General features: G+C 37.1%; 1 protein-coding gene across 36 annotated transcripts in view; it reads right to left on the bottom strand.

Annotated features, from left to right (window-relative positions):
- The window catches only part of ZNF207 (zinc finger protein 207), a 33,738-nt gene that overhangs the window by 13,267 nt on the left and 6,961 nt on the right, over positions 1-13,510 (bottom strand). For 13 of the 36 annotated variants that reach the window (XR_012589884.1, XR_012589885.1, XR_012589881.1 and 10 more), the window contains 7 exons: positions 12,748-12,908; positions 11,846-11,938; positions 10,378-10,620; positions 9,497-9,659; positions 9,125-9,308; positions 8,822-8,901; positions 4,564-4,618 (listed from right to left, as the gene is read on the bottom strand). Coding sequence is in view for 14 of the 36 variants with exons in the window: in XM_074607476.1 (XP_074463577.1) it covers positions 9,148-9,308; positions 9,497-9,659; positions 10,378-10,620; positions 11,846-11,938; positions 12,748-12,908 (821 nt within the window). In the remaining 22 variants the exon portion in view is untranslated. Of the gene's footprint in view, positions 1-4,563; positions 4,619-8,556; positions 9,309-9,496; positions 9,660-10,377; positions 10,621-11,845; positions 11,939-12,747; positions 12,909-13,510 lie in introns of those variants that run through there. The other 23 variants (XR_012589890.1, XR_012589889.1, XR_012589888.1 and 20 more) reach the window with 6 other exon arrangements.

Genomic DNA, 13,510 nt, shown 5'->3' on the forward strand with positions numbered 1-13,510 from the left:
GAAGTAAAGGCAACTATGAAACTACTTTTAGTTTGCCCTTACTTTTCTGATATTTTTCATACACAAGCCAGAAGTTTAACAAGGCAATCCTGTTGTCTACCACAAACATAAAGGAAGTTACAATACTTACATTGCCAGGTTCCTTCATTAAACAGTCTCATAAAGTGTGTTTTCTTATTCTAGACTTTACAAATGAAAGAGCAAAATGTATTTTCTTCCACTAAAATTTATGGGAAAGAAGCTAAAGAATTCAGTGCAAGTAACACATATGCAAGTAACTCAATGGAAAAAGAAAAAGCTCTGCATGACACCTTCATTTCAAAGCATTACGTAATTTCCTACGTTGGGAGACAGTGAAATAGCTTCTTTGGTTCGATGGCATAATTTCTGGTAATTCAATAATTGCTGTCGGCCAATATGTATAAGTGGTTTTCACTAAGGGCAGCAGAAGTTGAAATTCTACACTCACCCCCCCTTTCTAAATAGCACCTCGGAACATGATTAAGGTTTAGACAAACTCTTAAGAACTAAAATTTGAGATGTCACAAGCTTGAATCTAGTATAAGGCAGTTAGCTAACCGCGATACATGCTTTAACTTCTAACAAGGGAAGTTTTTAAGGAAGCTTTCAAGCTCTCAAAATTGTGCGTTCATTTGTTTTTAGTTATGATGATACTGGCATTAAAATTCTACTATTTTCTCAAAACTTTTTAACTTCTTTAAATCCCTGAGAGAGAAAATCTTTAAGATAAGTTCAAGACAATATTTATGGAGAAGTTAAATTCTTTGTCATTAAAACAGCAGTGTTGATGATTTTTCTTACTGCAAGAAAGACCGTAAGAATAAAACAAGTTATTGTAAACTTGCTCAGAAGGTGGAAGCGCCTCACTATTCTCAACAGTGATCAGGTGTACCTGATCTGTATCAGAGACGGTTCATACCATGGACAGTCAAGTCTGACTCATGAGGATGCTAAGAACAAACGACTGAGGGTAACATCCTGGATCCTGTGGTTCAAGACAGGATATGGCTGTCTGCAAAAGCAGCAAGCTGAAGTGCCTGACTCCCTCAAACAGACCTTCACAATACAAGTGTAAAAATGTGTTCACTATGCAATAGAATCTACAAATACTGTACTTGAACTGCATTTTCTTCTAGTAGACCCTTAACTAGAATCTGTGCTCTGACAATCAAAAGACTGCAAAAAGCTGCTGCTTACAGTCTGTAAGAAAACTCTCAAAGTCTTTTTCAGAGCTTCAAAAAGAATGTTATATACATTACGCTTCAGAATCACTTCAATTCTATGCTGATCCCTTCAAAGGCTGCTTCAAAACTTTTCTTACTCTAAACTAGTACCTACCTACCCCAACTATTAAGGAAAAATACTGTAGTATTTTTTGATAACTGCATTTTTACAGAACCCAGTCACTACTGTGATTTCACTGATCTGACTATTTTGATTGCAAGAATACACACCTTAAAAAAAAAAATTCTTCCGGAGGCAGCCTATTCCTCAGAGTATTTAAGGGCCACAATCTTTATCAGGCGAAGCATGGAACACATTATGAACTTATCACACAATTCTAAAGCAAGCCAAAGCTTTATACGTGGTACATACTTTATTTGCCACATCTCCCATTCACTTTTCTTGTTAAAACTAGTGGGTGTAAATTAACTCAATGTAGCAGAATCAGTCATTCTTGCCCTTAAAAAAGAATCATGTACCTCTACTTAAGCTTAAAAAAAACCAAACTCCCCAAGACCTACTTCCACTAATATTTATAAAAGTCAAGTCAATGAAATACCATCATCATTAGAAAAGAAATTCCACAAACAGTGAGATGTACAACGTTGTACACAGTGATACACGCACTGCTGCAATACTGAGAGCTGCAATACTGGAGCGTCAGTAAAAACATACTACCATCCTTCAAAATAAAGAGATTTCGTCTACAGTGTAATTTTATTTTTTTTTTTTTTAAACTATCCCCCTTAGATCCACACAAGGAGGCAGGAAGGAAAATGTCACTAACAGAACTTCACAAAAAGAGCAAAATATGAACCATTTGCACTAGATGAGAATTTTACAAGTTGTTTTAGAGATGACAGGCCATCCAGTCTAATAGCTGAGGAGATACTCCCAGCAAAAAGCATACAGCCTCTATGCCATCCTTGTGACTAAAAAGACAGCAGCACTTGCACATGTATCTTTAAGGACAAAACACAAAGCAAAAGGAAAATGTGCATCATTACTTGCTCCAAAGGATAGTTTAAGGACAAACATTAGTCCGTGTAACAGATACAGTAACATGAACATAATCTGCTAAAACTACCAATTCCCAAAGAGGGACCAAAACAGACCTGTCCTGTCCTTACAGAAAGGACAGGAATGTAAAGGATGGAAGTAGAGGATGTGTGAACTACCACCAGAAATTACAACCAGTATTTGCAGTGTAGCAGGAAAACCCAGAGTTAAATCCCCCTTTAATCCATACAGTAACATCCCACAGAACTGTCTTCGTGTCAAATGAGTCTTTCAGACATAGATAGTGTGAAACTGATCTTGGAACAGTCCTAAAAGCAGCTTCAAGAAAAAAAATCTAGCAACGTGGTGCTGAGAAGTGCTATGTTTTGCTCACAAAACAACCCAAAACACAAAGAAATGGTTCGTTTGCTCCAAAGTACTAGCATACAGAGCTTAAACGATGACACAGTGAAAACAGGAACTGCATTTCGGAGACATTTTTTCCATGAACACGTCAAACCTAGTTATCGTCAACAAAAACAGATCAAAGCAATTTCTCTAAATTTAAGAACTTTTAGCTCTCACCAGCGTTATCAATTTATAAGATATAAACCAAGTGTGGATCTAAGTAGGATACTCCACTGGACACAAGACAGCATACGTATTTGAATTTTAGCTTTGTGTGCTTGATGACAAGTCAAATGTGAGTGGCTGGGTAAGAACTACCCAGTGCTGCATCAGTCTTAAATGAAAACTGATAACAAAGACCAGTATCAGGCATTTGAAATTTGCCTATTTTTCATTTTGAGTTTCTTAAGAGATCCAGGTACTTAAAGCAAGAAGTACAACCCATACTGCACATTATTTTTGGTTAAACCGTTTCCTTAGATATTCTAGGGAAATAAGAACTATGCCAAATGCTCCTATAGACTGAATATGTGAAACAAATACTAGTTGCAGCAGAATATCTTGAAGTGTTGTTCTCATCTTCACTGTTATCAAGGGTAGCACCACAATGAGAATTAAAAAAATAACACCATGCTCAGTAATAATTCTGAAACAGTTAACAGCAGACATGTCAATTTTCCAGTCACACTAGACAATTTGTGGGGGGCTTGTACAGGCAAAGGGCAGAGTACAAAGAAAGAAAAGTACAACAGAAATGTGAAATTAACTCTTGTAACTAATTTAAGAATTAGAACTCTACCATTTAAAATTACTGGAAGTCACATCGACAGTCATTATTCAGCAAAACATTGAAGAAACTAAGTGCAGTCTATGCTCATCAAAAAACACCACGAATTTTAAAAATATCTCAAAAATTCTAAAAAGTTATAAAACCTGACTCCAACACTTGTTAATTTTCTATTTCACTGCTGGTAGGCTGCAAGGCCTCCTCGGACAAAACCTGTTCTTCTGAAGTTGAAGTTGTCTTTAAGCAACCTCAAGCACTCTAGAGCTAATTTTTCTTCAGAAAGGGTGCAATTTTTTGCAGGTCACTGTGTGAAAGAAGGAACTTCATATATATACCTAAGCAAATTTTGAGTAAGCAACAGAATTCCATGAGATTTCAAAAAAGTGCTATGACTTTCAGTATTGTTGCAATAGACAAAATATTGCCGAGTCTGGAGTGTATTTGAGAGATTGAGGAAAAGGTTTTCTCTGAAATTGAAAAATCTGCAGCTTCCATTTCTCATTCTCCTATTCTAATTTACCAACTTGAATCTCTATTTCTTCGGAGGGCTCTACATTAATATTTGTTGTGATGCAGCTCACATATGCAGCAGTGCTAACCTCTCAACCTCCTCCAACAAAACTGGATTCTATAATTTAGGCTACACAATTTTGTGACTATAAATGTCACTTACTAGTTAAAACCTAAGTATTTTAAGCACTTCAGTAGATTCATCTCCCCAGAAGAGGCAACATTAGTAACTGATATTTACATACCACTAGTTCAGAGACTACACAGTCATATTCCCAAACCCAAATACAGCACAAATGCAATGCAGGGAAGGGGGGGGGGGGGGAGGGCAGTGTGGCTGAAGGACCACCAGAGCAGCCTTGAAGGAAACGCGTTCCTTTAAGAGAAAAGGTACCCAAACATCTTAAAACATGTTCCCTCCCCCTAAGACTCTTAAAAACACAACAATAATATAAATATTAATATAGAGCCCATCTATCAAAAGAGAATAAAAAACCTAAATTAAAATAAATTTAGGGGCCTTCACCAAACTTGCTGCAAGTTTGGGGACATAAATATCCAACAGCCATAAAGCTGTGAAAGCCCCCAGAATGAATAAAATAAATCCCACTTGCCTCAGACTGAACAGGGCAACACTGAGACTCTGCCTCAGCCTGTCCTATGGCAGGGCTATAAGAAGAAGAAAAATTTAAATTTTAGAAAAAACATGACCCAATTAAGTGAAAGACATGCATTCAAAGTTAACAAAATTCCAGTGATCAAGCAAACAAAAGAAAAAGACTGCTATAGCACCTATTTTGCTAGGCCCAAACAAAACTTTTTACAGTTGGTAGGTATTTCTGAATTGGACAGTTTGTTTTGCTTTGTATCTTGATCAATGGAACAGTTGTCTTGGGGCATTTTTCCCATAACTGATAGTATTTACTGTACTAGTTCACAAAAAGTACGGTTAAAGATTCCATCAGCCACTGAAAAATATTCACCCTCACCTTAGTATTTACGTAGAAGCTAGACCAGTACAATTATTAAGACATTTACTGTTATTTTTAAGTGTCATTAGTTACCATTTTAAATGGTAGCCCCAGCTCATGGACTGGTATATCAGAGTCTCAATTTAACTGAAGAGTCATAATGCCCTTCTTGCTGTTTATAAAACCGAAGTAATCTTGATATTTCATTTTTTTATCTTGTATGCAGAATTCTGATTCCTATAAAATAACTGCAGGTTGTGTATTCCATTCAATTTATCCAAGTTTTAAGAAAATAAGCTATATAGTTCCATGTAAGTACTGTTGAAGAGCTCCATACGCTAAAATAATTGCAGAAACCATAGAAGGCAGATGCAGCTGAACACGTTTCTAGAAGCTTGTTTATATACTCCCATGCATGCACAAAGTGAGGAATAGTTATCCACTGAAATTATCAGATATATATCCCAGCCTCAAATTTATTATCAGCACCTAAAAAGCTCATCTGGGGAAGAATAAATAAAAAAAAAAAATCCAAAAGTTCCAGAAGAATTTTTTAGTCTACGTAAGACGGATAAATTTTCACGATTTAAAGCAGCCTCTGCCAAAGGCAGAAAGACATTCTAAAGGCAGCATGAAACAGTCATATCAAGACTTCTGAAGAAGTAGCCCGGGCTTTTCCAAGGTTCTTTCATGCCAGTGTCATACTTTTTGCTCTAAAAATCAGATGTGACATCAGCATCTCATAATGATGTTGAGAGACCATGCATAAAATAATTTAGAACCTTTTAAACAAGTCCTAGATGCCATAAGATCTAATTATCTTGCTAAATGTATGTTCCCACCTGTGTCTGAGTATTTTCTTGCAACCTTTTTTTTTTTATTATTCAATATTTGCATTACATTACAACGTAAAGATTGCTCAAAATCCACTTGCAAGTTTCCATTTTACTGTTAAGATTTGCCATGGCAAATTCAGGCAACAACTGAAAAACAAGGTTTCTGCCTGTGTAATTATATCCCTAGAGTCCTGCAACAGGTATAAAAGAGATGCTTTTCTGTAATCATAAAAGCTTCTGCAATCTCTTTCCAAGAAGAGATTAAAGCGATAAAACTGTCTGCATGGCTGTGTTACAGTAGGGATTTTGCTGGCACAACTATGTTGATTAAACTTTGTACTGTAAACCAAGCCTTAGTCTTTATACGAGCAATTATCCCATTCAAAGTACTTCTCCCCCTTTTGGGAAAATGCACCATAAATCCAACTCTCTGAACATTAAGAAGCAGTATCCAAAGAAATGAAGGCAGGGACCAACAGACAACATATGCACTGAATTACCCGCCTGTTTACAGAAGAGTACACACAAGAGACACAAGAGTAACTAGATAGCCACATCGCAGGTCTTACAGCACAGAAATGACAGGAGCAGGAATGTAAGTATCTACGTGAAAAATCATGGAAAAATTGTTCACCTGCTTGCTGAAGATTATTAGAGTACTGTAAGAACATTATGTGGCAGTACTCAGTTCAGGGATTATCATAACATTACTACTAAGGAAAGTTCAATCTTAAAACGTGTCCAAGCTACAAGTCTATGCAGTATTAGCTACAAAACCGCACTATTATTGGAATGAGACATTCACTATTTAGGAGGGAAACCCTTAATTAATACAACTCGCAGAATATGCTGAGTTAACAGTACATGCAGTAAGACTTTCAGGTATTTATCCCACGAAAAGTAGGGGTCCGAAAACAACATACCAATGAGTTACAGAAAGACACCAAAGGGAGGAGGTATTTACTTTACTAGGGGCAGGAGGGCAAAGCATCCTTGCAGCAGCAATATGATCTTCAGAAAAAGCAAGAAGTTCTACAGTTTTAAAAGCAGAAGTTAAGATCAATTTATAATGTATTAATTTTATGTACACTATTACAAAAAGGCTGAATGTAAGACACTGTAAAACTCTCCAGTGTTTTGTAATTATCCTTATTAGATAAACAGAAGAAAACCAGAGTACAAAAGCACTGCCCAAGCAAAACAGTTTTATCTGTTATGTATAAAGCAAGATGAAGAGCTAACAAAAGATCTGACATCAAGGCCCACTCAGCACATTTGCAAGCCAAATACTGCACATCTGACAGGTGATCAGCAGGTACCAGTGATCAGAGAGAACTGCTTCTCAACAGAGGCTTGGAGTTATGGTCTATAAACCGCTAAACACTTCAGCAGAAGTGTCTGACAATTCTTAATGGTTAAACTAAGGCCATTCAGCTGCAATTAGTGTATACTGGACGCTCCAGTGCTTTTATCAGCTATTCCATGACCCCAAGTTTGAAGCTGAGACACAATGTAGTATTTTAACTGTACTGTATTTCTGGACTATTAAGAGACAGTACAGAGTAAAATCACACAAAGTACTTAAATGCAGGTAAAAAAACCCAAGACTTTCAAGAAAAAGAGCCAAAATCCTCAGTATTATAATCAAGTGAAAAAAAACTCCACCATCTACAAAGACATCTGTGGAACATAAACTAACACAAAAATGCTGATAAATCCTTCTAACCTACCCTAAATGAAGGGATATCCTCATAAACTGAATTGCACAGATAAGGCTTGAGGCTGGAACATGTATTTAAAGTTGACCTGCAAATGAAAAATTCACCACTCCTTTTTTGCCATGTTGTGAAGAGACGACAGAAACTCTCGCTTCCCTTCCCTCCAAAAAGTCTCCCTCTACATTTCCATTCTCATCAGAAATATAGCACACTAACACAGTGATGTTAGACATTCAGAGAATTATGACCTTGGCAGTGATTTATCACTCTACTCTTATAAACAGATGAACGACTAATACATACAGGGAAGACCTCTCTTCAGTAACCGTAGTTAGGAGAACTCATAAAAAGGTCTCTTACTCTAGACACTTTCATTAAATGGCTCATGAAACTCAGCCAACATTTGATCATAGCACATAATGAATGGTTTATCTTTTAGACTCTGTTGAGATCCAAAATTCTGAACATTTAAAGTAAAAATACAGCACATAACATACTACTCTTGCCCCTCTTGTCTCTTTTATACACTGAGAAGAATGTCAAGCTACTTTTTCTCTTTTGCAGGTCAACTTCAATACAGCATCAACTGGAAGTCACTCACCATGTGACATGCACCTAAGCTTCTAGAAATCTTCATCTAAAAGGCTCCTGAAATTCATACGCATTTGCAAATTAAAGAGAGTCAGTCAAAGAACGAACTAACAGGATACATCTGGCACCAGGATGCATCTTAGAGCAATCACTTTTACACCCTACAAGTAAGTGCCAGGACTAGAAATCATTTAAAATTTCTTGAGGACAAGAAAGCACAAATAAAGAAACATATGCATTAAGAGAAGTTACAACCAAGAGTTAAGATGTGCCTCCTGCAGCCTCATTTTTGAGGAGTCAGTTAATAAGTGTACAGGTCTTTGTCTACTCAGATGTGCAGCTAAGGAGTGACTTAATTTTAGAACAAGGAATTCAGATTTTATCACAACAGCACCAATAATTGTGCTCATTACACCAACAGCTACCATGGCATGCATCTGTACAAACCTTTCAGGCAGTTGTCCACAGCTGGTCATGAATAAAAAGGCATATAAATTTTTCTCTTCTTTTATTACAATGAAGTTTATAACAGTACAGAAAAGTCACACGACCTTAGTGGGTCAGTTTACTTAAACCCTGAAACAGGAGGAACTCTAAATACATTAAATATTGTTACAAGTTCAGACTTTAATGTACAAGTAGTTGGGAACAGTTACAGCCCTCACCAAACTATGTTGGGGACATGAAGTCCAACAGCACTTGAAGTGCTGTGAAGGCATCATTTCACAAATAGCAACATAATGTTACAGAACTTGCCTTTAAGGTGGTATGTTCATGTAATTCCAGCGCCTTCACAATTTAACGAACCATATTTACTATACTTCACTTCTAAAAACCTAGATGAAACATGAAAAAGAAGCCATACAGTATAAATTGCAACATCAGGAAAAGTTCCTGTTATTATTCCAAATAATTTTTCCCATGTAAAATAAGAATGTCCAATAGCTCCTTGCATGTGGGAAGATACTTATTTTTTTTTTAAAGTCACAATGAAGCCTTAATTGACGGAAGCTCGGCTATATTAACAGCACAAGATGAGAAAAGGTTTAATCTCCAAACCTATTAGAGCGTGTGTAGTAGCATCAGTAGCGGCCACCTTGCGACATTACAGGAGGTCTCATTCCCATTGGAGGTCGAGGAGGTCCACTTTGGTAAGGGGGCACCATTGGAGGTCCCTGACCGTATGGCGGCATCGCTCCAGGAAGATATCCTGGCATGCCTTGGTGATGAGCACCATACTGACCTATAAACAGAACATTTAAGATGCAAAGACGACTTTTTTTTTTTTTAAATAATGGGCAAAAAGTTACATTTTGTTAAAAGCTTCAACCCCCCTACCAGTATATGCCACTTCAAGCTTTAAAAAAGTTTATAGCAAAGACAAATCTTTTCAAGAAAAGAAAGCTAGGAAACTTATAAACTTATGATTACCATGAGGTGGCATGGGAGGTCTCATTCCTTGTTGTTGTGGAGGAATTCCTGGCTGTGGTGGCATCATACCTCCAATTGGTCCAACTGGTGGATTACCCAAGGAAGCCTGTCCTGGTCGAGGAAGATTACGCTGATATTTAGGCAACTGTGCCCTTCTCTCTTCCTAAAATAAGGAACAGACAACCATAACACATTGTAAGACTGAAACTCACCAAAAGCAAAGTAAATAAAAGTGTAACAAAGCAGATTACAGGTACTAAACTCTTTCAACTACCTTACAAGTTCAAAGTCTGCAACTGGTAACATTACACAGTAGCATTTGGATTTTTCCCCCTTCCTTCAAAGTTACCGTATTAATACAGGCCTATCTAGCAACACAAATTCTCCTCCTCCTTCAGCTAAGAAAGCCAGTTTGTCATAACAAGTTGAGACAAAAAAGCCAAACACAGATCTAAAGAAATCTGAACTGAAATTAAGGTTCATTTGTTCCATACATAAATTCTGTGTTTCTGACTGCTGTAATAGCATCAAGATTATTTCAAACTGTTAAGTCTTTTGTCCTACGCTCACTAGCTGTATCTATTTAACTTCAAGCTTAAGTCACATGCAGAAAAAATCCAAATTATATTTTGGGTTGAGTAATTTCCTACCACCAACAAAACTAAGTCTTAGATTTGCAGCACGATCATTGTCATATGCCAGTCATGACTTTGCAATCAAAGAAGTTTTCTTGATGAACAGTTCTGCTACATTAATTCTGCAGTTTGCACTCTCACCGTTACTAAAATACACATAATGCAGAGCTCAGAAGAAATTCTATTTAATCAGCCATATCAGCATAAGTTGCATTTCAGTAAGACAATGAAAATATTTTAACTTACCAGTGATATATCCTCATCTGGATGGATCAACTTACTGGTTGCACTGGTTGTTGTGAGTGTAGCTGGCTTACTTGTTATAGATGTAGCTGGTTTAGCTGCAGTACTGTTTGTTGTGCTAGTGGTTGAGGCTGTAGACTGCGTGTAAGCAGGGAATGTAGGTTTTGGAGGTTCTGTTGTTGTTGCAGGCGTAGAATTCAAAGGTTTAAAATCAGTACCAACTGGACCTGGAACAGCTGCTGCAGCCTGTGAAACACAGAGATAGATCAATATTTATTTCTCAAAGCATAAGAAAACTTAAATGATGTCTGTTAGACCTCTGAAACCTTCCAGTGAGATACATAATTAAAACAAGCTTGACAAAAGTAAAGTTCAGCCTTATCGCATACTAGAGCAACTGAAAACAAGACAAAATAAAACCCAGTATATACATATATACACACACACAGCAAAGTTTAACATTTGCAGGTCAAAAGCCACAACTAGAAAAAAGGAACAACAAAAAAACCCACTACCAAAATTTTATCAAAAACCCACTATCAAAAAAACCCCACTATCAAAATTTATCTCAAATATTGCGTTTGGTATCTTTGAGTCTGTATCTTTCCTGAATTACTGTTTTATTAAGAGCCTCTTAAGTATAAATTCATTGTTCTCTCACTAAGTTATTTGCATACTTTATCAACCATTAGAGTGAAACTCGAAGTGTTAGTATTCATTAAAATTAGATATTTAAGAAGTGTTTTAAGTATTTAAGAAAGCTCTATTGTGTCAGGGTTTTTGTTTTAAGCGTTCTCTCTATAAAAAGTGCAATATTTTCACAAAGTACTACCTCTCTCTATACCTTTAATCTCATGTGCGAATGAAAAAATCAACTGAAGGCAGACACGAAGTTCACTACAGATTCCAGCATCTCATTTTTCCAACTTTTTTCTTGAATTAAAACTGCCAGGCAATAAAGATTTGCTTTACCAAGCCTTCTCTGAAGATGCAGCAATCTCCAAAGCAAGCTTTAGTTATGAGAGAATGCTTTTGTTTCTAGTCACTGTACAATTATCTGAACTTTTCAATCAAAACAAAATATTTCAATTTTTTGCACGTAATGCAAGTTACAAAATTCCCTACATTATGATGTACCATATTAAACAACATAAACTAAAAAGCCTTCATCATGCATCAAGCTAACCACTGCCCACTAAAATGCATTTAACTGCTTTCATGCTTTTTTAACCCTTTAGAACCAGGATGTAACATTTCATTCTTTCACACTAAGAAATATTGGGCACTTTGACAAGTTTATTTCTAGTCAGATGCAACTCACAATCAAGGACTCTGCAGTTTTAACAGCTAAACATAATCAGGAATATAACAGAAATTATCTGAAGATGTTTAGTCAATTTTAGATTTTTCAGAACGGTCCAAAGGGTTAAGTTGCAAAGCAATTTGTTTTTAACTGTGACTTCCTGCGTACTTGTGCTGTGCTAGGAAACAGAGCGTTAGAAGATGCTGACAGACTTTCTGAATTGGAGGAAGCTGCACTTGAGCTTGTGACAGGTGTCCCCATCTGTAGCATAAAAGAAAGGAAACAGTGAAAAGTCTCCAAACAAATGGGTGGAAAGTATCCAGATGAAAGGATTTCTTATGCTAAGTCCCTTCTTATGAAAGGACTGTGTTTTTGTAACAAGTATCTTCCCTGCAGAAGTCCAAAATACAAACAGTACACTATGAAGGTTTCTGTAACATACGTGAACGAAATTAAAACTTCAAGACTAATACACAACAAGTGCAATCAAAGGGTAGAGGTCACAAGCCACTATGAATTCCCCACTTCCCTCCCCAAAATATTTAAAGAAATTTTTACTACCTTAACTTACTCCTAAACTTTTTAAAGTAAAAAGCTTCCCAATTCAGGCAACATTTAACCAGTTTAACAAGACTACAGAATAAGCTAGTCCATCTATCAGTAGAGAGCCCATTATGAAAAGAACAGCAGAGAACAAGCCCTATCCGGATTTATACTTTGGAAATTTTAGGTAAAGTTCTATGCAATCAGATTCCTGTAGGTGACTAACACATCCCTTCACCCACCCAAAGCACCCTTATAAATGACAAACTCAAGAAGTGTTTTGCCTACTCCTTTCTTCCCCACCTTCTTACAAAACTTCTGTCTGGTTTCGTGGCTGTTTTAAGACAAACAAAAGAATCTTTTAAAATTCATTCAAGAACTACACTGAATTAAACTTAAGAATCAACACAAGCAAGAAACTTAACCAGTCATTTCTTGGGCCTCCTCAATAATAAAGAATAGATACTGTTGACATGGTGGGAAGTTGAAGAATATAACAATAGATTCCAGGGTATGAGACACCTTACCTGCCCTGCACTTGGGAAGAGTGGTTTAGTAACTGGAGGCTGGGGGGTAGGTGCCGATGCAGCCGGAGCTGGAGGCCTGTTAAGAATGCCCGGCGCTGTAACAGGCTGTGCTTGTGTCATTGGAGGCATCCCAGGACGAGGACCAACAGGCGGTGGCATACCTACAAACCAAAACAGATCGGCAACGTATCAGGCTGAAGGAAGTAAGAATATTCCTTTACAGGATTCTGTTCACAGTGTTCCTTAGAACAAAGTCTCACCCCCAAGGAAGATGTATTTTTAAGGCAACAGTAAAATAAACCATGACAAAGGGTAATGCCAGCAGTCACCAATAAATGACCATAGGAAGTAACCTCAAACATGTCAGAGCAATGCTGAATTAAAATGTTTTCTACTAGAGCTTCAATGATGAAGTTTACAATCTCAAATCAATGCAATTAACGCAGCAACTGTTTCCAACACACTGTGTCTATGCTGCCACGTGCGTGGATTAAGCCCGTTACAAAATTCAAAAGATGAAGCTGTTATGAATGGTATCAGAACTTTGACCAAAACATCCATCAGCTTTGCTGTGGGTTTTTAGCACAGTGGAACAGGGATACAAGGCTAATTTTTGTCTCCAACCAACATAATACACACACTTTGTACGTGTGGGGCTCTGGGAGAGGTTCAGAAATAGGAAGCTAAGAGCTCACATGGATTCCTTCATATTACTGTGCAGGATAACTAGGCTGTAACTGCCCTAGTGGCTCGCCTCCTCCTC

This window comes from Larus michahellis, chromosome 14 (assembly GCF_964199755.1).
Source record: "Larus michahellis chromosome 14, bLarMic1.1, whole genome shotgun sequence".
NCBI lineage: Eukaryota > Metazoa > Chordata > Aves > Charadriiformes > Laridae > Larus > Larus michahellis.